The 22,255-nt window shown below is 39.0% G+C and overlaps 1 protein-coding gene across 10 annotated transcripts in view; it reads right to left on the bottom strand.

The window, feature by feature from the left end:
• Ankib1 (ankyrin repeat and IBR domain containing 1) overlaps positions 1–22,255 on the bottom strand; it is a 112,910-nt gene that overhangs the window by 56,512 nt on the left and 34,143 nt on the right. For all 10 annotated transcript variants that reach the window (XM_042272758.2, XM_042272760.2, XM_006991215.4 and 7 more), the window contains exons 4-5: positions 15,397–15,579; positions 6,575–6,692 (exon numbers count right to left, since the gene is read on the bottom strand). In XM_042272758.2, the coding sequence (XP_042128692.1) occupies positions 6,575–6,692; positions 15,397–15,579 (301 nt within the window). The remainder of the gene's footprint in view (positions 1–6,574; positions 6,693–15,396; positions 15,580–22,255) is intronic.

Genomic DNA, 22,255 nt, shown 5'->3' on the forward strand with positions numbered 1-22,255 from the left:
TGCTTTGGTTCTATCTTATTAGTCATTTAGCAAACATTTACTGATTATCTCTTCAGTCAGGCAGTGAAGATATACAATGATAGGAAAAACCACTCACAATTCTTGTCTTCCTGAACTTACAGGAAGGAGATCAATAAGCATACATACAACAAATTCACCACTGCTGAAAGCACCCGGAGACACTCCTTGTCAGGGAGGAAGAGACAGCAAGGTAAGTACTGCTCCGGCATGAGTGGGAGCTGGCTAGCTGAACAGGAGAGGAAGGCAGTGTAGGTAGAGGGAACACAGAACGCACAGAAGTCTGCGGCAGCAGGATGGCGGCACTGCTGTGCGAGTGAGAAGGTCAACACAGGTGGAGCAGAGACCAAAGAGAAGCACTGTGAGACAAGACTTCAAGACCTGGCAAGGGCTTGGCCACACAGGACACTGCAAAACTCTTTCTGTCTTCAGTTTAACTATTATAGGAAATCAAAGGATAGCTGGGCTTGGGGACATGAAGGGGAAACTGTTATGACTAAATTTGAAAAGATTATTCTGAGTAGAGTAGGAAGAACAAAAATTGGATAGGCTGTGAGTGAAGAAAAGAAACCAACTAGAAAAAGGCTACTGCATGCTGCAAAGGGAGGCAAGGGCAGCCCAGGCAAGGTGGTGTGAGCAGAAAAGAAGAGAACTGACAATTTGGTAATGACAAGTCCAGAGCCTAAGGAAGAAGAAATGTCAGCTTGTGCCCCATGTTTGTGCCTTGACTGTCCAGTTGGTTATCTGCTGCTTCCATCTGTAGAACTAGGGAATACCACTGAACAAGGTACACTGGAAGAGGAGGACTGCAAATTTAACACAGAGAACTTCAGCTGTTTTCATATGTTCTGGAAGGACTTTCAAAAAGGTGTTATGTAGAAGATATTGCATTTGGAACCAAGATGTGTTGTGGAGGAAGAAATCTACACTGAGGAAAGCCTTGGGTGAAGATGGCCTGTACTGAACAGAAAAGATGATGAACTGCCAAAGCAGTTAAGAGCAATCTGTTGATATGTATTTATTCTAAGATGTGGTAAGCCTGAATGTAATTGGCCCCCATATGCTCATGGGGAGTGGCACTATTAGAAGGTAAGGCCTTGTTGGAGGAAGTGTGGTCTTGTTGGAGGAGGCTGGATGACTCACACCTTTAATCCAGACCTTGAGGCTGGAGGGCACACCTTTAACCTGGGCCACACCTTCTGAAGGAAGTATGTCACTGTAGGAGCGGGCTTTGAGGTTTCATATACTCAGGATATCGCCCAGTGTGTCAGTTGACTTCCTGTTGCCTGCAAGATATAGCACTCTCAGATTCAGCACCACCTCTGCCTGCATACTGCCATGCTACCTGCCATGATGAACTGAACCTCTGAACTGTAAGCAAGCCATCACAATTAAATGTTTTTCTTTTTAATAATAGTTGCCATGGTCATGGTGTTTCTTCACAGCAATAAAAACTCTAAGTCATAAGGACAAGCAAGTTTGCAATATACTATTTTAGAAATTTTATTTTTTCAACAGGTCCCATTAAATCTCCTAAGTTCAGGAGTTTGAAGTACTTGCTGCCCTCACAGAGGACACTGGTTTGATTCCCAGCACCTATATGGTGGCTCACAATGGCCAGTAACTCCAGTTGTAGGAGGTCCAACATCTTTCTCTGATCCCATAGTACCAGGCCAGCATGTAGTGCACATATACACATGCAGGCAAAACATTCATATACATAAAACCAATCCAAATATTTTTTAACACGTAAGTCTAAGACCATGTCTTTAAGACTTAAATACTATTTAGTAAACATCATAAAACATTTAGTACTTCTGCTTGAGGCCAGTTTTATTACTTAAGGTCAAAATCTGACATGAGATAGCATAACCTATATTCCTATGAAAAGCAGAGTGTCAGCAAGACTATGATCTTCTAGACAGTTGAGTTTACAGTTCCGAAGCAGAGCTTTACATATCATAATGGAGGGTAGCTCCGTCCACTGTTCCACTCGAATACAACTGATCTCTGTAAATGTCAGCAATACTACCTAAACAATACAAGAGAGAAGCCCATTAGAAAACTCGGATCCTGCACCTAATGCTTTAATAGAAGAAATACAAAACAAATGCTTCAGCAAGTTGTCAGGCTAGGCACAGGGGGATGTGCCTGGACTTGCACGGTTGAAACATGGCTGTGATCTGGAGGCCAGCCTGTCCATACTGTTGGACAACAACAACAACTCCCAAAAGAAATAAACAACAAGAAGTTATTATCATAGAATGGACAAATGCTGAACAGGAAAATTCAACTAGAGTTTACTTGTGAGAACATAGTATCTGTGGCCAAGAGGACTATGTGCAAAGGTGTTACAGTGCAGAACTGTTACTTACATTTAGGCGTGGCTGCCTGGCTACAATCTGGCCAATGGAATCCCTGCAGGGATAATATATGACACATCTGGGATGGGCTCAGGAACTTCACAACTATTCTTCCCTTTCTGATTGGTTGGCTAGGATGAAGATAAACTACTTGAAGATGTCAAGGTTTGGTGTCTCTGAATGACTGTGTAGAGCTCCTTTTCATATCAAGACATAAATGCTTTGAACTATGTAATCAGATTAAGAGATGTTTCAACAGCTAGCTGATCTTAAGTGCTAAAGTAGTTCTTCCTTACTCACAGAGGACATGTCCTAAGACTTCCATTAGAAGCCCGTGGACAGTACATACCATATGTATGTATGTAAGTGCATGTATACCAAGGACTTTTTTTTTTTAATCTCTCTCTATATATACAGGTGATATACTAACAATGAATTGGATAGTTATAGCAATGCACTCTAACAAACTCCCAACATCAATATGCTACTATCAAGTAAAGCAAAGTTACTTGAGCACTAGTTTTGTCCTAGTGTAAAGGTTGACTTAATAAGGAGATGGCTACTAACTGATCAAGGGCAAGTACAGCATACAGGTCCAACAGACTCGATAAAAGACTGATTCAGATCCTGAGCCTGAGGGGTGAAATCCCATGTGATTCTGAATGGTGTGCAATTGAAAACTTAGTTTGTTTCTTGAACTTTCCATTCATAATTATGGACTATACCTGAGCACAGGTAGCTAAAACCATGGACAGCAAAACCTCAGACTGGGATAAATGAAATGCTACATGATGACCCCACTGATGAATAGCTTCCATTTTTCTGCCAGGTCTGCATTTTATTTCTTTAAATTGTTTTTTATTGTTTTTATTTTTAGGTTTTTGAGACAAGTGTAACTCTGTAGACCAGGCTGGCCTTACTATGTAGCCCATAGTGATCCTCCTATCTTCTGCTCCTAAGGGCTGAGATAACAGGGAGGAGATACCACACCGTGCTTTCTACACTACACTGAACTACATACTCTGAGTCAAAGAGGTCAAACAAAGGACAGAATATATTTTCTGGTGCTATGAGCCTAACTCTATAAAGAAACACGGTAACACAATTTAAGGCACTTTGCATTTCTGTTCTAGTTTGGTGCTTGTTTAGTTATTTTGAGAAAGGGTCTCCCCCATGTAACCTAGGCTAGTCTTGAACTCATCATTCTGGTGCCTCTGCCTCCTAAATCACTGGATTATAAATGTTCCTCTCATTCCCAAGATTCTGTACAAGTTTTCATGTTATGATTGTTAGGCATTACTGTTAGTTAGAAGAAGACTATTCTGCAATCACATTGCCTCACTCAGCAAGCACTCTATAAAATGAGCTACATCTCAAAAGGCTATTATGAATTTCTAAATTTAAATTTTTTGACCCAGGATTTATCCTGGAGCTTAAAAGATGACAATGGAGAAACCTTTTAAAAGCAAAAACATATAAAAGTACATTTCAAGTATGTTTATTCATTTCACAACTATTTTCTGAGATTAATATACATTTGTTATTATGTAAACACAAACCCATTAAGGAGTTTCCAGGCTAATAAAGGGGGTCACCTAACACCATTGGGAAAACATGTATTTCTGATGTTTTCAGGAACTGAAACACAGTTCCCCTATCCATCTCCAGGCAGGCCCACCCACATGCAGATATACTCACATTCGAGTGTCTAAACTGTATGCACTAAAGGCTTGCAAGGCTGAGAACCACTGTAGTAAGATGTGTATGTATGTGTGTGTGTGTGCTGAGTATAGAATATAATGGAAACAGGAAGAGTCCCAAAAGATACAAGGTAAGAAAAATTCCTAGAAGAGATGATTTTTAAGGACAAATTGAGATACATGGTCAAAGAACTGGAGAGACTAACACCCCAGATGATGAAACTTATGTCATAGGTCTACTTTAGAAAACTGGATAGGTTTAAGTCTGGGGAGCACGGAAGAGTGTTCATCCATGCAATGGCAGGCTCAGACTGGGATTCTCAAATAACACAAAATATGTACTGGGTGAAACCAGAAGAACAAAACTGAAGATCAGGGTACAACAATGACAGAGAATAGTAGTCTGAATTGAAGTCATCAGTGGGAATGGGAGAACAAAGAAGAGTAGAGGCTGAGGCACCTAGGAATAGAAGTGATGGGAACTGATGGGGAGTGAAGGATGACACTAAAGTTATTGCCAGGTAACTAGGTGAGGGTTCCCTGGTGCCCCCCAATCAGTGAGGAGTTAACCGAGGACACTGTTAGGTTATGTGGAAATGACAAATACAGTTTAGAAACCCTGGCACAGTCGGACTGTAGGTGTGCAGCTGCTAGGACTCAGGTCATCTTAAACACTATTGGTTTCACATCCACCGAGTAGCTTGTTTAAATGTATTTATTCTTAAGCTCGACCCCACATCTTCAGACCCTGACTCTCCGAAGCCAGCTCTGAATCTACGTTTACTTTCCGAGGCCATTCTTCTTATAGGAAACGTAGGAGTCACTGCTACATACCCAGAATACTGTGGTTCAGAAGGAGAAGAGGCCATGATAGAAGCAGGCGAACACCAGTGCTAACAGTATGATTCTGGGTTAGGGTTAGCCAACATGCTGGCAGCAGGGGCCTGTATCCATGAGGAAATACCCAGTTCTCAGTTCTTTTGTATTGTTGTTTGAGACAGAGTTCTTTTGTACAACAGCTCCGACTGTCTCAGAACTCCTGGCTTTGCAGAACAGGCTGGCCTTGAACTCAGAGAGATCCACCTCTCTCTGCCTCCCAGGTGCTGGGATCATTATGACCAAAAGATGATACAAACATTTTGGGAAGTAACATCCTATTTTGGTGTTCAGGATAAAGACTTCTTGTTAAAAATAGACAACTAGAGCTTCAAAATAACTGGAATAGAACAGATTTTTACTATTCTGTTTTTAAATATATTTTTGTTAAAATTCAGCACTTATCTTTCTGTTGTGGATATCTGTACACTGTGTGAAGATGTATTGCTATGATTGGTGTAATAGAAAGCTTAATGGCCAACAGTGAGCAGGAGGTATAGATGGGACTTCTGGGCAGAGAGAACTCTGGGAAGAAGAAAGGCAGAGTCGCCAGCCAGACATGGAGAGGAAACAGGAGGTGCAATATAAAAGAGAGATGATGCAATGTGGAAGAATAGAGTAATAAACATGGGTTCACTTATAAGAGCTGGTTGAGACAAGCCTAAGTGAAAGGCTGAGCTTTCATAATTAATAAGTCTCTGTGTCGTTATCTGGGAGCCGGCTGGCAGGACAGACAAAGACTCCTTATACATTTCTTTTTTAAAATTATTTTAAAGTCAGAAAATGCTGTCATGTAAAGCCAGACAAAAGAGCAAATATCCAGTATGAAGGAGAGTGTAACCCGGCATGCAACAACATTCCAAGTGACTGTGCTAAGAAAGACAGGGAACAAGGGACAAAGTTGGAGAAGTTTCCTTAGTTGGCTATATCTTTAGGGAAGAAAAAAATACCCCCAAAGTGAATAAATGAAAAAACAAACAAGGGCTGGAGAGATGGCTCAGAGGTTAAGAACACTGGCTGTTCTTTCAGAGGTCCTGAGTTCAGTTCCCAGCACCCACATGGTGGCTCCCAACCATCTGTAATGAGATCTGGTCCCTCTTCTGGCCTGCAGGGATACATGCAAACAGAACACTGTATGCATAATAAATAAATAAATCTTTAAAAAACAAAACAAAAAAATCTTATAAGAGATCGTATATTCTCAAATCTTAATCTCAATTTGTACATTTCATGGTAAGAAACAGCTTCTGAATAAATATAATTGATAATAACACAATTTAATTGAGCCTTACAATTTAATACTTGAATGACTTCAACAAAACTCAGTAGCTCAATCAAAAAAAAAGAAAGAAAGAAAGAAAAAAGAAAGAAAGAAAGAAAGAAAGCAAGCAAGCAAATGCTACTCTCCTCTTTGATTTATAGCCACTTCACGCAACAAATGAGAAGTGTTACAGGATGATGACTGTCAGAGCAACATGTGCACAAAAATTATCTGGGAGCTGCTTAAATTATCTGGCTCCTTAAAAAAATTCATATTTAGACACAGAAATAGCCGTGTTTAACTCTGAAGTTTCAAAAGGCACTGAGTTATCAAAGGCATAAGACAGTTCTCATTACCATGAGCTCGAAGTAAAGCTTCAGCAGTAAACAGAGGGGCCTGGAGCATGTCTGCAGTCTCCACAATAAGCATATCCTTTAATCTACGAAGATCCTGAGGCCTCAGTCCTTCATATGGCTTTGGAAAGAAGAGAAACAACGATAAATTGGCTATTATATTCTAAAAGAAGTGCATATGACCACCACTTAACATTCCAGTTTGAGCTCAGATATCAAAGGACTTTCTTGTCTCCACTACCTTGGGTTTCAGGGTATCCTTGCACAGGTCCACTTTAAACCAGAGAGTGGACGCAGGGGCGCACGTACTGTATAATTTTCAAAATCACGAGATTATGATGGGAGACCACTGTACTCTACAGTACTACATCTCTGGATAATATATAAAAAGCTATGGAAATAAAAACATAACCACTAAGTAATAATCATTATTACAATTCTCATATACTTTTTCTCTAGTCTACTGATGTGAGTCAGCTGTGTGTGAATATATGCATGCTTACTCACAAAGATCACATTTAAAAAGAAGCAGGATTTCCCAAATGTTTAGGAAGGGGAAAAACCCCCACAAAAGCCAAAAAAAAAAACAAAAAAAAAAACAAAACCACTGAGGATGTTCTCTGGCAGCATCTATCAGTTGTCAGAGAGCTCTGGGAATATGATGGATCTCACCTACTGTAGTTGATTTACAAGTATTTATAATTTGATGCTGCTTCTACTCTCCTGATTTTTCAAAAACTATCATGACAACCATGTCATCAGTCCCTATAGAATACATGAGTAGCACTGTTCACAAAGGTAATTTCTGAGGTGACAGAATTCACTTCCTGATCTCCAGATGTCTTCTAGCAGAGTCACATAAAAGGTAACAAATATGTTAGTTTTGGAAAGACTGGTAGAACTCAACCACATAAAAGTCTACCAAGATTTAATAAAAAGCATACTATTTTTAAACCTACAGAAAAGTTTGAAAATTCATAGATGAAAAGTTATAAAACATAAACATTCAAAAAGGTGCAAACTTTTTATCTACAAATTCAGACAAAGTTAGGAAAACAAGATAACATTTTGTGTTGGTAAGGTTTTTAGAAAGTTGGTCTTTGGATTCACTATGTGAAAATAAAATCTTCATTTTACATATAAAACTACATGTAACTCAACAACTTGATGTCTTAAGCTTTTCTTTGGAACATTCATCTATTCCAACGTGAACAAAACCAGTCATCTGTAGTGTTATTTGAAAAAGAAAATAAATGCAAACAGCTCAAATATATATTAATAGAATTATATGATACCTACATGTTATAACACTCATTATTCATTTAAAATGATTTTCCCGAGTTTGCAAAACTCAGAATAGTTAAGAATAAAAACCGTTGAAAATAAAATATGTGAGCCGGGCGGTGGTGGCGCACGCCTTTAATCCCAGCACTCGGGAGGCAGAGCCAGGCGGATCTCTGTGAGTTCGAGGCCAACCTGGGCTACCAAGTGAGTTCCAGGAAAGGTGCAAAGCTACACAGAGAAACTCTGTCTCGAAAAATCAAAAAAAAAAAAAAAAAAAAAACAAAAAACAAAAAACAAAAAAACAAAAAACAAATAAAATATGTGAGTCAGGTAGTGGTGGTGCATGCTTTTAATCCCAGTACTTGGATGGCAGAGGCAGTCAGATATCAGTGAGTTCAAGGCCAGCCTGGTCTATAGAAACTCTGTCTCGAAATAAACAAACAAAACAACCAAAAAAAAAAAAAAAAAAAGAAAAGAAAAGAAAAGAAAAGAAAATGTAGTATCATTGTAACAACATAAAAATATAGAAGGGGCAAATGTTAAGGTAATCCTATAAAATGCTGAGGATTATTTGAAAGCAATAGAATGATAAACTTTAAAAATAAAAATCTCTAGGATATTAAGGAGATACAACGGTACCTGTGTGCAGTGGTAGTGTGCGGAGCTCTTCCATTTAAAAACTGAGGAGCAAACTTAGGTTCAAAAAATTTTTTTATCATATGAAATTAATTACAAAGAAATGGAAATTTAATCCAGGGTTCCAAATGGGGCATCATTAAATGAACAAACACTGCAACTAATCCTAGGTATCATTAGAAATGTCCAAAGTTTGTTGTTAAGCTAATTATAAACCACACTCTCCCCTGAAAAACACAATATATCCCTTCATAGTTAAATTTGTAGAATGTGTTCCAGAAGTCACATACAATCTATCATGCAGCTTCTTCAAAGTGTGTTCCAAGTTTAGCCATGAATTCCTAGAGATCCCACCCTGCCTCAGCAATAGGAGTTAGGTATTTCCAATGGTGGCAACTATGTGTTTCTCGCAAGTATTTCCTAAAAGTTCTTCTTCAGATTAGTAATCATTTTACCTTCTTTATGTTGAATCAACAAAGTAGAAAGGAAACAGTGAATTTAATCACAACTCTATAGATTAATGTTATCTATAACCCAACAGTACAAATAAATAATTAATAAAAATTACCCTTTCTGACAATTCTGACAACATAGAGAGAGCTTACATTTCAGATAGTTAAGGGATAATATAAAGTGGTCTATATACATAAGCTTTTAACTGCTTGCAGTTTTCAGCTGAAGTGGGTAACAATGGAAGAGTTCTTAAAGGACAAAGGCATACTGCCTTCATGAGCACAGAGCACATCTCTGTGAAACTCTGAAGCAGAGCTGTAATTAGGTCATGTGAAACATTTCAATACATTGTTCAGTCTCAAGTACACACTAGCTCTCCCTTCCGAGTCAAAGATAAAAAGGAAGTTGCCTTTCTCTTTCTTGTTGCAAAGATAAACTGTTACTATTTTCAGATTATAAGCCAGTAATAACCTTCAAATAAAGTCAAAACTGATACAAAAAAGGAAACTAAATTAAAAAGAAACTGTGAATAAAAGTACTTCTTCTGTAATCTTGTGTATATTACTGCTATGAAAGAACCACAAAAGAAATAAGCAACAGCCTAATACACAAACACTATTTTGATAACAGTTAAAAAAATAAGTTACTTTCAAAAATGATTTCAGAAAGACCATGATATAAAGGAATCAGGAAAAGACTATTTTTTCTATTCCTTATTCCAGAATTGAAACTAGTCAACCACCCCAGCTACAGGTGAATACGTTTATTGTAGAAAAGATTGCTCAGCCTGCTGAGGCACTTGTGCACAGGCTGGAATCCCTGGGTTTGACCCCCAATCCAACACAGCAGCAGAAGAGACCCTGTATACACACACACACACACACACACACACACACACACACACACACACACACACACAAACTCAAGACATGGCTTCTATTCCCTTTAATATTAATTTTTTTTTAGCTGATCTCTGAGGTTAGCTTGGGAAAGAAAGGAGAAAAAAAGTTACACAGGAAATCCTTCATCCAGCTTCTTCTCTTGAGTAGTGGTTCTTGCTGAGTGTGGATACCTGGGTAGCCTACACTTCCACCAGATAGGAAGCTCTGCTTACAAAGCAAGTGTGTTTGTTCTGCTGGCCAGATCATCTGCCACGAGAAGGACCTGTAGCCTTCTCCAGTGTACTGCCATTTTCTCTTCAGTTACTCAGAAGCAGGCACATGTACATTTTATAATGCATATTTTACAGAGGCCTAATCATCACCAGTGTTTTTGAATTAAAAAAAAAATCATGGCTTCCATGGAAATTATATGCTCATTTAACTCTTCAATTCTTATGTTTCTCTGTTGGACTAAACACCAGGAGGGCAGGCAGCCTACTTTTATTCTTCACTGATACTCACTCTCCTAGAACACTGCCCACCAAAGCAGATGGTTTTGTTGGATCATGAGAATAAGAAGTAGATTAAAAAACAAACAAAAATGATGATGACTCCCAACTCATCTGATTCATTTATTATTGGAATTAGAATAATAGCACTAAGGCAACTTGGACTAAATTAAGATGTGCCATAATTTACAGGACATGTCACACACTATCTATGCCATAAAATGAAGAGAAACCTTAGCTCAAGTACAACATTTAAAATTATCTAAATCAGTTATGTTCTTCAGTAAGAAACCAGTCAAAATATATAAACTATATGTCCCAACTTTGGAAAAATGTTAAAAATAAATTGTTAAATTTAAAAAACTTGAGAACCAGGTGTGGTGGTAGACACTGTTAATACCAACACTTAGAGGGCAGAGGCAGGAAAACCTGTGGAAGGTAGTCTGGTCTACACAGCGAGGTCCAGGACAGCTAGGGCTACACAGAGAGACCCTGTCTCAAAGTGGGGAAAAAGATTTTATTAAACTGAATTTAAAATGATTTTACTCACATCAAAACTGAGTATATATGCTTGCTTATATCTGAGAGCATAAAAAACTGTTACCATTTGGTGAATCGAGTCAGGAAAGTGACTTTTTGTTTGTTTTTACACTTTCAAGTGTATTTATTTATTATAATTCAGAATTGCGAACCCAGGCCATGCCTTCCAGAAGAGCAGGCAGGCCAGTCTCCCACTGACCGTCCCCACTCTTTCTGTTCCCTCTGCTCTCTAGCCTCCCACAGGCACAGTCCTCAGGCGTCTCCACCACCCTCTCCATTGTGCCCCACCCCCACTGCAGTAGCTCAGGCAGGCTGCTGCCAGAGGACCTCCGCCACTTTCTTGGTGCCCCCCCCCCCCCCCACTTCCAATACCCCTCTGCTCCTTGTCTCCATGGCCTAACAATCAACTTGGGTGGTGAGTCCCTGCTGGACCAGAGGGTGCACTGGCCAGCAGAATTCCGGTAGGCCTCCTCCATTCTCTAGGTGCCCCCTCCCCCTGGCCCCCGACTCTATTCCTAGGAAATCTGAGACACTATGAAAAGACCAAACCTAAGAATAATAGGACTAGAAGAAGAAACCCAGCTCAAAGGCCCAGAAAATATTTTCAACAAAATTATAGAAGAAAATTTCCCTAATCTAAAGAAGGAGATGCCTATAAAGGTACAAGAAGCTTACAGACCATCAAATAGACTGGACCAGAAAAGGAAGATCTCTCACCACGTAATAATCAAAACACTAAATATACAGAACAAAGAAAGACTATTGAAAACTGCAAGGAAAAAAAAGCAAGTATGAAGGCAGACCTATTAGAATTACACCTGACTTCTCAGTGGAGACTCTAAAAGAAAGAAGAGCCTGGACAGATGTCTCGTAGACACTAGGAAACCGCAGATGCCAGCCCAGTGTGGTGATATATTGTGTACCCCAATAAAGCTTACCTGGGGATCAGAGGACAGAGCCAGCCACTAAATTAGACATAGAGGTCAGGCAGTGGTGGCACACACCTTTAATTCTATCACTCGGAAGGCAGAGATCTGTCTGGATCTTTGTGAGTTCAAGGCCACACTGGGCTACATGAGAGAAACAGAACCAGGTAGTGGTGACACACACCTTTAATCCCAGGAAGTAATATAGCAGTACACAGAAAGGTATATAAGGCATGAGGAAACAGGAATTCACTCTCTTGAGGCTGAGGATTTCATAGAGGTAAGAACTAGTGGCTGGCTGTTCTGCTTCTCTGATCCCCAGGAAAGCTTTATTGGTTTACATATATCACCACAGTCCAGACTACTATACCCAGCAAAACTTTCATTCACCACAGAGGGAGAAAACAAGATATTCCACAATAAAGTCAAATTTAAACAATGTCTATCTACAAATCCAGCCACACAGAAGGTACTAGAAGGAAAACTCTTACCCAAGGAGGTTAACAATATCCATGAAAGTAGAGGAAATAAATAATTTTACACTAGCAAAACTAAAAGAGAATTTGCACACACACTCCCACCACCACCATCACTGCCACTGCCACCGCGCCACTATCACTGCCACCGCCTCTACCACCACCATCACTGACAACAACAACAACATAACAGGACTAACAATCATTGATCCCTCAGTATCAATGGACTCAATTCCTCAATAAAAAAACACAGACTAACAGGATGAAAACAGGATCCATCCTTCTGCTGCATACAAGAAACACACATCAACATCAAAGATAGACATTACCTCAGAGTAAAGGATTGAAAAAGATTTTTCAAGCAAATGGACCAAGAAAGCAAGCTGGTATAGCCATTTTTATGTCTAAAAAAAAAAAAAAGTAGACTTCCAACCAAAATTAATCAAAAGAGATGGGAAAGGACACTTCATATTCATCAAAGGAAAAATCCAGTAAGATGTTTCAATTCATAACATCTATACCCCAAATGCAAGGGCACCCACATTTGTAAAAGAAACATTACTAAGGCTTAAGTCACACATCAACCCTCAGACATTGATAGTAGGAGACGTCAAAATCCCACTCTCACAAATGGACAGGCCATCCAGACAAAAACTAAACATAGAAATAATGGAGCTAACTGATGTTATAAATCATATGCACCTAACAGATATCTACAGAACATTTCACCCAAACACAAAAGAATATACCATTTTCTCAGCACCTCATGGAACCTTCTCCAAAATTAACCACATACTCAGTTACAAAGCAAGTCTCAACAGAAGAAAAGTGAAATAACCCCTGCATGCTATCAGACCAATGTGGATTAAAATTGGATTTCAACAACAACAGAAAAAAACAGAAAGCTTACAAACACATGGAAATTGAACAACTATCTACTTAATGACTACTAGGTCAAGACAGAAATAAAGAAATTAAAGACTTCCTAGAATTTAATGAAAAGGAATGCACAACATACCAAACTTATGGACAAAGCTAAGAGGAAAGTTCATAGCACTAAGTGCCTGCATAAAGAAATTAGAGCAATCTCACACTGGCAACTGAACAGCACACCTGAAAGCTCTACAACAAAAAGAAGTATGCCCATCCAAGTGGAATAGAGGGCAAGAAATAATCAAACTGAGGGCTGAAATCAATAAAATTGAAACAAAGAGAACAATACAAAGGATCAATGAAACAAAAAGCTGGTTCTTTGAGAAAATCAACAAGACAGATAAACCCTTATCTAAACTAACTAAAAGACAGACTATCCAAATTAACAAAAAGTTCATAAATCTTTGAGGATTCATGAGAAAAATAAAATAATGATTACATGATATGCACACAAGCCAATAGTTCCTGTTAAAACCAAGTTAACACTAAACACTGAGGAATCAGATTCATTTGGAGAGGAAAATATTTACTGTGGTTTAATTTATTTAAGAATTATCTATGGTTTCCTACTTCATGCAAGCAGTGTTAGGCACTGTAATTCTGTGTTGAAAAAAAGCAGATTATACTTCTAGCCTTAATCTAACAGAAAAACACAATAAAAGAGAAAGCAAAATCATTTACAGCATGTGGTAAGACTTATGTGAAATAATGAGGGGAAGAAGTTTCAGATAGATGGGAAGAACAGGTTTTGAAATCTACAGGACAGCAGAATAACTGTTCTCAACTTTATGGAGTATGTATTGAGTAACTTCAGATTTAATAACATAAACGTGACAGAAGGTTGGGACCGTAGCACAGTGGTAGATTGCATGTTGAGCATGCATGAGGCCCTGGGTTCCCTTGCCAGCACCCAAACTAGCCATGTTAACTGATTTGATTCAATCATTCCACAATGTGTATGTGTCAAAACATCATATTGTATGCCATGAATGTACACAGTTATAATGTGGGATCTTAATGGTTAGGCTCAAGTAGCAGGTTCTTAAGGCAGTTAAGGGAAGGGATGGGAGCTCAAGCCTCCCTCTGGTTTCCTGTTTATACTGTGATCCTTGCTTTTGTGCATTCTTTACTATTTATCATGGGCCCTTGCCAGAAACTGTTTGGATTTTCAGCCTCTGATACTATGAGCTAAGTAAATGTATATAAGTACAAATTTAATGTGATTGAAGTATTTTTATATGGTAAGACACCAAAAGGGACTAGTACAGTCACTAAATGGTTTTAAAACTATGATATCATTAAATAAAAGTCTCTGTCGTCTATGTAGAAAGTGGACTCTACAGTCGTCATAATGGAGGGCAGGTCGTCGTTAAGGGGTATGACAACAGCTGGGATGAAAAGCGAACACGCTGTGGTTAGAGCAGGAGTACAAACTGGGATGAACAGAGTCAGGTAATGTCTGCGAAGGTCAAAGGACCAGACTTCTTGACTGTCTGCATGTCATGTGCAATGATAAAGGAGGTATGAAGGATCAAGACTGTCTGCCACATTCACACTTGAGCCACTAGTAGATCAAAGTGATGCTACGGAGACAAGGGAAGCAAGCACGTGTCTGAAGGGAGGCAGGAGGCAAGTGTGTGAAGTACTGTGAGGCATTCGGGAAAGATGAGGAGAAATGGAAGACTGAGCAATGGGATTCCACGTCAAGTATAGCTCCATTCTACACGGAGAGACTGGCCTGATGCAGGGACAGGAAGAGGAAGTTGGTAGGTACAGACTCTCAGAGACATGGCACTGTAGCAAAAGAGGGACAGGGATGGCAGAGAGCGACAGGGGTTCAGTTGTTCCAGTTTCCTTTTGTGTTCAGGTGGGACTCAGCAAAACTTTTGTGTTGCCAAAGGCAACCTGTGAGAGAGGGAAAGACTAATAGAGAATGGAGCCATGAGGTTATCCCGGTAAGTGGTAACAGGAATTAAACACCAACACGTTTATTCACATGTTAGTAGACACATAAACATGTTAAAGGAAAGACTCAACATTCAGGTTTTCTAGATGTATTTTTATACTTACAGCTATGGATTAAGTACTGCTGAGGCTATTTAGCATACTGCAAAGATGACCACCAAACTGAGTTAAAGAAAAAAATTTAAGTAAAAAAAAAAAAAAAAAAAAAAAAAGTCAGCTTACCTCTCGTTTGTCTAATGCAGCATACTCAGCTTCTATTTCCTCAGCCTCCGGGTCACGAGAGAACACCATCTGAGACTCCAGACTGAGGGCCAGGTCTTTGTGGTGCTGCTTTTCGGCACAGTCACAAGGAGTGTCTTTATTTTCATTTTCAGCAAACAAGTCTCCTCCATGTTTTACTAAAAGCTAAAAGAGTTTTTTTAAAAAGATAAAAAACCAAAAAACCTCAAAACTACAGATTGGGTTAAGTTATTTTAATGCTACACATTAAAGAAATTAAATGTATGACTGTCATAACAAAAATGTACAGTAGATATATGTATCTAAATGTATTTTAATGTAAAATCAAATTAAAATGTAATTTAAAAATTTAAATTAAAATATAAATGTATTTTAAATAATAAAAAGGCATCAGGTAGCAATGACTTTTGATTTTTAAGGTTCAGAATTCTTGTTTTACTAATAAATGAGTTTCTTTGGCTAAAGAAAGTAAATCTTCAACTTTAAAAACAAATTCTTAAGTATTTTGTCAATTTCCCATACCTAAATAAAACTTTACTTAAATATAAAAAAAGATTATAGTTATTCAATGCTTAAACTTTAAAAATTTCTTATGATTTTTCTTTCTCTCTTTCCTTGACAAGAGCCTTAAATATAACCCAGGCTGGCATTGGACTCGGTCTTCCTATGCTGGTTCCAGAATGATGGGATTGTGTGTATGTGTGCCACCATATTTGGCCTATACATCTTTCTTAAGAGGGACACAGTTGCCATTAATTTAACCACTAATACCTGGATGTCCTGACATGACAGACAAAAGTTTTTACTTGTCCCAGCATTATTCTGTGAAACAATGAATTAACCTCACATTTCCAAGTAAAAAACAAAGCTGTTTTCAATATTTCTCAAAATAAGAGAGAACTGCTTACTGCGAAGTAAGATGAAGTAAGATATCCCCATATATAATTTGTCGAGAACTTTCGTGACTTGTTCACACTGACATTTTTGCTGGCTTTACCAGTTACATTTTTTCTAAGGGCTAAAAGTTCAAGACTGTCCACTGTGTCTTGAGACATCAGGAAGAACACAGGACAGCCCCACAGCTTGTCATAAACTTTCTTTTATAGGATTACAACCCTCAGAGCAATACAGTAAGTCACATAGTGTCTTCTAGTCAGACTCTCTATGCTAAGTACTTTAAGTATACATTCTTGCCTTACTATTAATGAGCTTGTGTGACACGGGCATTGTTATCTTAGCATTTACAGAATGTGACCCAAGTTCCCCAGGAGAGCGGTGTGACTGGATTCACACAGTTTGACTAACTTTTAATCATTTCTAGATCCTGAGCTAAGTCAGCCACACTGCTCACATAAAATGAAGACGTCAAGTTCTGCCCAGATTCTCATCTACTGTCTGATGTATGTTGTAGAGGCTTTTATTTTGTAAAAGGGTAATCCAAGTTGGTATTTCATCTAAATAATTTTATACTCTTCATTACCAACCAATGAAAAGTTCTTCGGGACTGAAATGTTTATTGTTCTCTCAGGTAAGGGGAATCTTCTAAAAGGAAATGCTGAAGTATGGTCTTTACTCAATGAGGGTTCAAAAGGTGTGTATGTAGAGGGACAGGTAAGCCACTGTTGAGAGGCATGCTGACCTTGTTGGAACAGAGACAAACAGACAGCTGTGCAAGAGGTCCCCAGGTGAGTTTGGTTCGAGTGGCTGAGGGAACCACTGTCACAGCTGGTGTAAGTAAGAACCTTGTAATCAGTGATAAAGGGAGACAGCCATGTTTGCAACAGGACGAAAATCTGCTGGTATGCCACCTTTAGCATGGAAAAATAGCTAAAAGTACTGTCAAACACTGGAAGGTAATGCATTAAAAAAGTACTTCAGCCCACTGGCCTTTGGGAAATAAGTTCAGGAAATGTACCAGGCAAAGTCATGCTGGGTGGAGATAAGATTTTTTTTTCTATACAAACTGAGTTGTTTTGCTTTGACATGATGGGGAGTTTGGTTTAGAAAAGGTAGTTTTCTAACCAAAGCACGGCAAGTATCTTCCTATGTATTCTCATTAGCTAAGCAAGAAGAAACAAGAGGACTGGGTTTTATTCATATGGTTTTTAAATGTCTCTTAAACACTTGTTGGCACATAAAATGATCTCAACAAATTGATTCTTCTAATTCTGCATTTTTTGGTTCACAATTTCAGAAGAAAAGGAGTAACCCAATATTCAAGACAAATTCCACACCTCCCTTTTGATTCAGGGGTATTGACTGGCCACATCATTTAACTACTTTAAATAAAGACTAAGTTTACAATGGTCTATCTGTTAAATAAGGTAGCTCGTATAATTTTAATAAAAGATGTAATAGAAAGTCAGCTAAGGTGGTATACAACTGTACTCCCAGGATTAAGGAGGTGGAAACAGGAGGATCAAGTTCAAGCTCAGCCTGAGCTACCCGAGACCTTCAAAAACCAAAAGCTAAACCAAATTGTCCTGGCTAGTTTTATGTCAACTTGACACAAGCTATCTGAAAGAAGGGAACATCAATAGAGAAAATGAGAAAAGGCCTCCATAAGATTCAGCTGCAGGGCATTTTCTTAATTAGTGATTGATGAGGGAGGGCCCAGCCTGTTATGGGTGTTTCCATCCCCAGGCTGATGGTTCTGGGTTCTACAAGAAAGCAGGCTGAGCAAGTCATGAGGAACAAGGCAGTAAGTAGCACCCTCCAAGGCCTCTGCATCAGCTCCTGTCTCCAGGTTCCTGCCTGACTTCCCCTCAGTGACGGACTATTGCCTGCAAGTGTAAGTGGAAAATAAGCCTTTTCCTCTCCAAGTTGCTTTTGGTCATGGTCTTTCTTTCCCTCCCTTCCTAACTTCCTTCCAGGTTTTTTCGAGGCTCCGCCTGCCTCTACCTCCCAAGTGCTAGGATTAAAGGCGTGCACCACCACCATCCGGTGGTCATGGTGTTTCATCACAGCAATAGTAACTGTAAGTAGCACATACACCAAACCACAAAGATGCAGTACAAATACCCTCTCAAGTCTCTGCTAATGCTAAGATTGCCCTTTGGCCATCTACAGCCTCAGTGACGCTGAGCACTCCACTCTCCCTCCAATTCCATTCTCATTTCCTATTTTAGCTCCTAGCACTGGGGACTCCTGCTTCTCTTCCAGTTACTTTCTTAATGCAGTTACAGGCTTGATGATCATAATGATGTCTTAGTCTGCATAATACAAAGGAATACCAGAGAAATTTAGCAATACTGAACAATTTCAATCATCTAGTGCATGTATCAAGCTTTTTTGTTGGTCACCAGCTCACAAATAATGACACAGAAACTTATTAAGAAAGCTTGACCTTTAACTTAGGGTTGTCTCAACTAGCTCTTATAACTTAAATTAACCCATTTATATTGATCTAGATTCTGCCACATGATGCAACCTCTCTTCCATCTTGTACCTCCTGCTTCCTCTCCGTGTCTGGCTGGCAACTCTGCTTTTCTTCTTCCCAGAGTTCTCTCCCTGTCTGGAAGTCTTGCCTGTACCTCCTGCCTAGGTATTGGCCGTTCAACTTTTTATTGCGCCAATCATAGCAATACATGTTCACACAGTGTACAAATATCCCTCAAAAAGTGCAGTGGTTTTCAACCTTCCAAATGCTTTGGTTCTTTAATACTGTTCTCACTCACATTGTGGTGACCTCAACCATAAAATTATATTCATTGCTACTTCATAACTGTAATTTTGCTACTGCTATGAATTGTAATGTAAATATGTTTTCCAATGGTCTTAGATAACCCTTGTAAAAGGGCCATTCAGTCCCCAAAGGGGTACGACCCATAGGTTGAGAGTGTCATTGTGGCCTTGTGAAGGTGGTAAAGCAATGTATAACTCACATGATGATGACAGTGTAAACAGACCAACTTCTTCACCAATTGCATACAACAGCATATATAATTATGCACACAAGGAATATAGCAGAATGTATCAGTCAAGTTTGTATACATACACGGTGATGTTCACACAATGGCAAAAGCACCTGACAACACATTTCTCAGATGGTATTCCCTATCATGAGTGACACAGAACTACACATGCTTTCTCAGTCACATTTCTTAAATTGTGGTTGATATCTCCCTGTAAAACAAGTCAACTACTGCCAGCAATCAGATCATTATCTGAATGGTTTTACAGAAATACCATCCCTCAAAGCCGTCACTCCAACCTACTAATCTTATTCCTCTGATTCCTTTACCTTTCTGTAACATGTCACATGACTGACCACTCTCTTTTCCTGGAAATTCTTCTCTTCGTATTCTTTGCCCAATATCACCTTAGCCCTCTTATTCCTCTACTTTTCCACTACATAATGGAGACACACAGAGTATTTTAAACCTTCAGGGATTTAAACTGCACTGGTGTGAGGTCTCTGGGAAGTCACAGTTGGAAGTACTGTTCCAGTACAGGGTTTTCAAACTATGGATGAATGATCTGGAAACCTTGATAGTCCCATTATGGACCTGGAATGGGCACTAATTCTACAGGTGATTTCAATGTGGACTGTTGTCTTAGGGTTTCTGCTGATGTGACAAAAACACTATGACCAAAGAGCAAGTAAGGGAGAAAAGGGTTTATGTGGCTTACATTTCAGCATTGCTGTTCATCACCGAAGTAAGTCAGGACAGGAACTCAAACAGGGTAGAATCCCGGAAGGAGGTGACAATGCAGAGGCCATGGAGGGGACCAGCAGCTCAGGGACGGCACCACCCACCACAGGCTGGGCCCTCCCCCACTGATCACTAATTGAGAAAATGCCTTCCAGCTGGATCTCACAGGCATTTCCTTAACTGAGGCTCCTTCCTCTGATGACTCTAACTTGTGTCAAGTTGGCACACAACCAGCCAGTTCAGCTGTGCTCAAAGCGAGCCTTCTCAATCTTTAATCTGAGTATGACTGACACTTGACAGTGACTGAGGTAAGAGTCCATTAAACTATAGATTCAGGTTCAGCTGGTCTGACTTCAAGCTGTAATTTCTGTATTTCCAGTAAGTTTTCAGAAGACTGATATAAACACTAGCTGGGGTCCTTTCGAAGTAACAAGGCAAGAAGCATTAGGCTAATAGATCTATATTTGCTTGCATAAGACTACTTCTCCATTTAAAATTTTTGAATAACTCATATTTCTGGTCCTGACCCTGAATGTCTAGCACTTGGTGGCTTCTATTTAATATGGCCTAGTGTACCCTCCTTCTAAGTCACTCTTATTTCCCTACAAAATTCTTCAATCTGAATACACTTGAAACCTGAACAGCATTTTTCAATCTGCCATGCAAAATAATCATGCGAGGACGAGGCCAAATTACTCCTAGAATCTCATATACAGATTATGCTCTGGAATCTGGAGGTCAGGTGTTCAACATAATCAGAAGACTGAAGTCCAGACAGGAAGTTACCTAGATGCTGGTCTGGAGGAGCCTTATATTCTTTTGTAAAAAAGCTCTAGGTGCTAAAACCAACATCATTAGGTAGACTCTTCAGTCTGATTGGTGAATGGTTTTTATGGCTTTCAATGAAGTGTGAAACCTGTGTCGAGCAGGTTCTGTGGGTGGCAATAAGGAGAACTGTGACTTACCACGTGTGGGTTTCTCATGCTCTTTCCTTGATCAAACAGTTACAATTACAACACCACATAAACATTTAGGGTCAAGTGTGTAAGAAAGATGTGACATGACATTAATTTTTATAAAAATGTTTTTCACCAAGTGTGAAGCTCTCAGAAACTAAACCACTGTCATGTTTGCCATTTACAGAACCACTAGTACAGGTTAATCACTCAAAGAAATAAACGTGACCTACTGATTATGATTACCTTGGGGAAGTCTACCAAAGGGGAGAAGTGTCATGGAGTTTTTGTTAGATTATGCTAATTGACATCACCCTTCACCAAAGTTCATTTCTATTCCAAAGCAGAAAAGATAAACTAATAGCTACAAAGAAAACCATAGTATTATCACATTAAATTCCAGCCAGTTTTATGTACTACTGAAGCTTTATTTTTGTGTACTGGGCATCCATACAGAGAATATTTCATGTCCCTCTGTTATTAAAGCAAATGGATGTGATATATCAATAATGCTATATACACACACATACCATGGGGGCAGAGAGGGAGTGAGTGTGTTTTTGAGGTACAGTTCCTTTTCCCAATTCTTTATATTACATGGAGGGCTATCACAAACTGGGGCTGCTGGGCCAAACCAAGCTAGCTGCCTCTTCTGTATGAATTTGTATAGATCTTAAACACTTTAAGTAGCCTGAAGAATATTTCATGACATATAAAAGTTGTAAGAAAATGAGTTGGCAATGTTCACAAAATAACAATGTATCAGAACACTGCTTTCCTTCTTTGTTTATATGTTAACATATTATCTACAGTTACTTGTAGGCTTCACTGGCTAAGTTGCCTGAAATATTTACTATCTATGCTTTAACAGAAAAGAACTTATTAACTCAAATAATTCTGTTCTATGAAGACACTATAATTATAGGAATAGGAAAGGTGGGGAATGAGAATGAACATATGTGAATAATCCAAGGTAAAAAGGCTTTTGCAGAGAATGGCAGCATCATTAGGAGAAACCAGATACCCAAGCTATTACCTAGACGTGAGTGAGTCTAGCTTCAGAAATACTGAATTTGAGACTGCTACAATATACTTATGAGGAAGTCAACGCAGAAGCAACACAGAAGCATAGGGAAACTTCAAAGGAGTCAGTCAAGGCAGCAGAGACAGACACAGGTGCAATTCTGTGCAAAGCCTTTAATACCTTGATACCTTAAGGTTCTAAAAACA

This window comes from Peromyscus maniculatus, chromosome 3, assembly GCF_049852395.1.
Source record: "Peromyscus maniculatus bairdii isolate BWxNUB_F1_BW_parent chromosome 3, HU_Pman_BW_mat_3.1, whole genome shotgun sequence".
Classification (NCBI taxonomy): domain Eukaryota; kingdom Metazoa; phylum Chordata; class Mammalia; order Rodentia; family Cricetidae; genus Peromyscus; species Peromyscus maniculatus.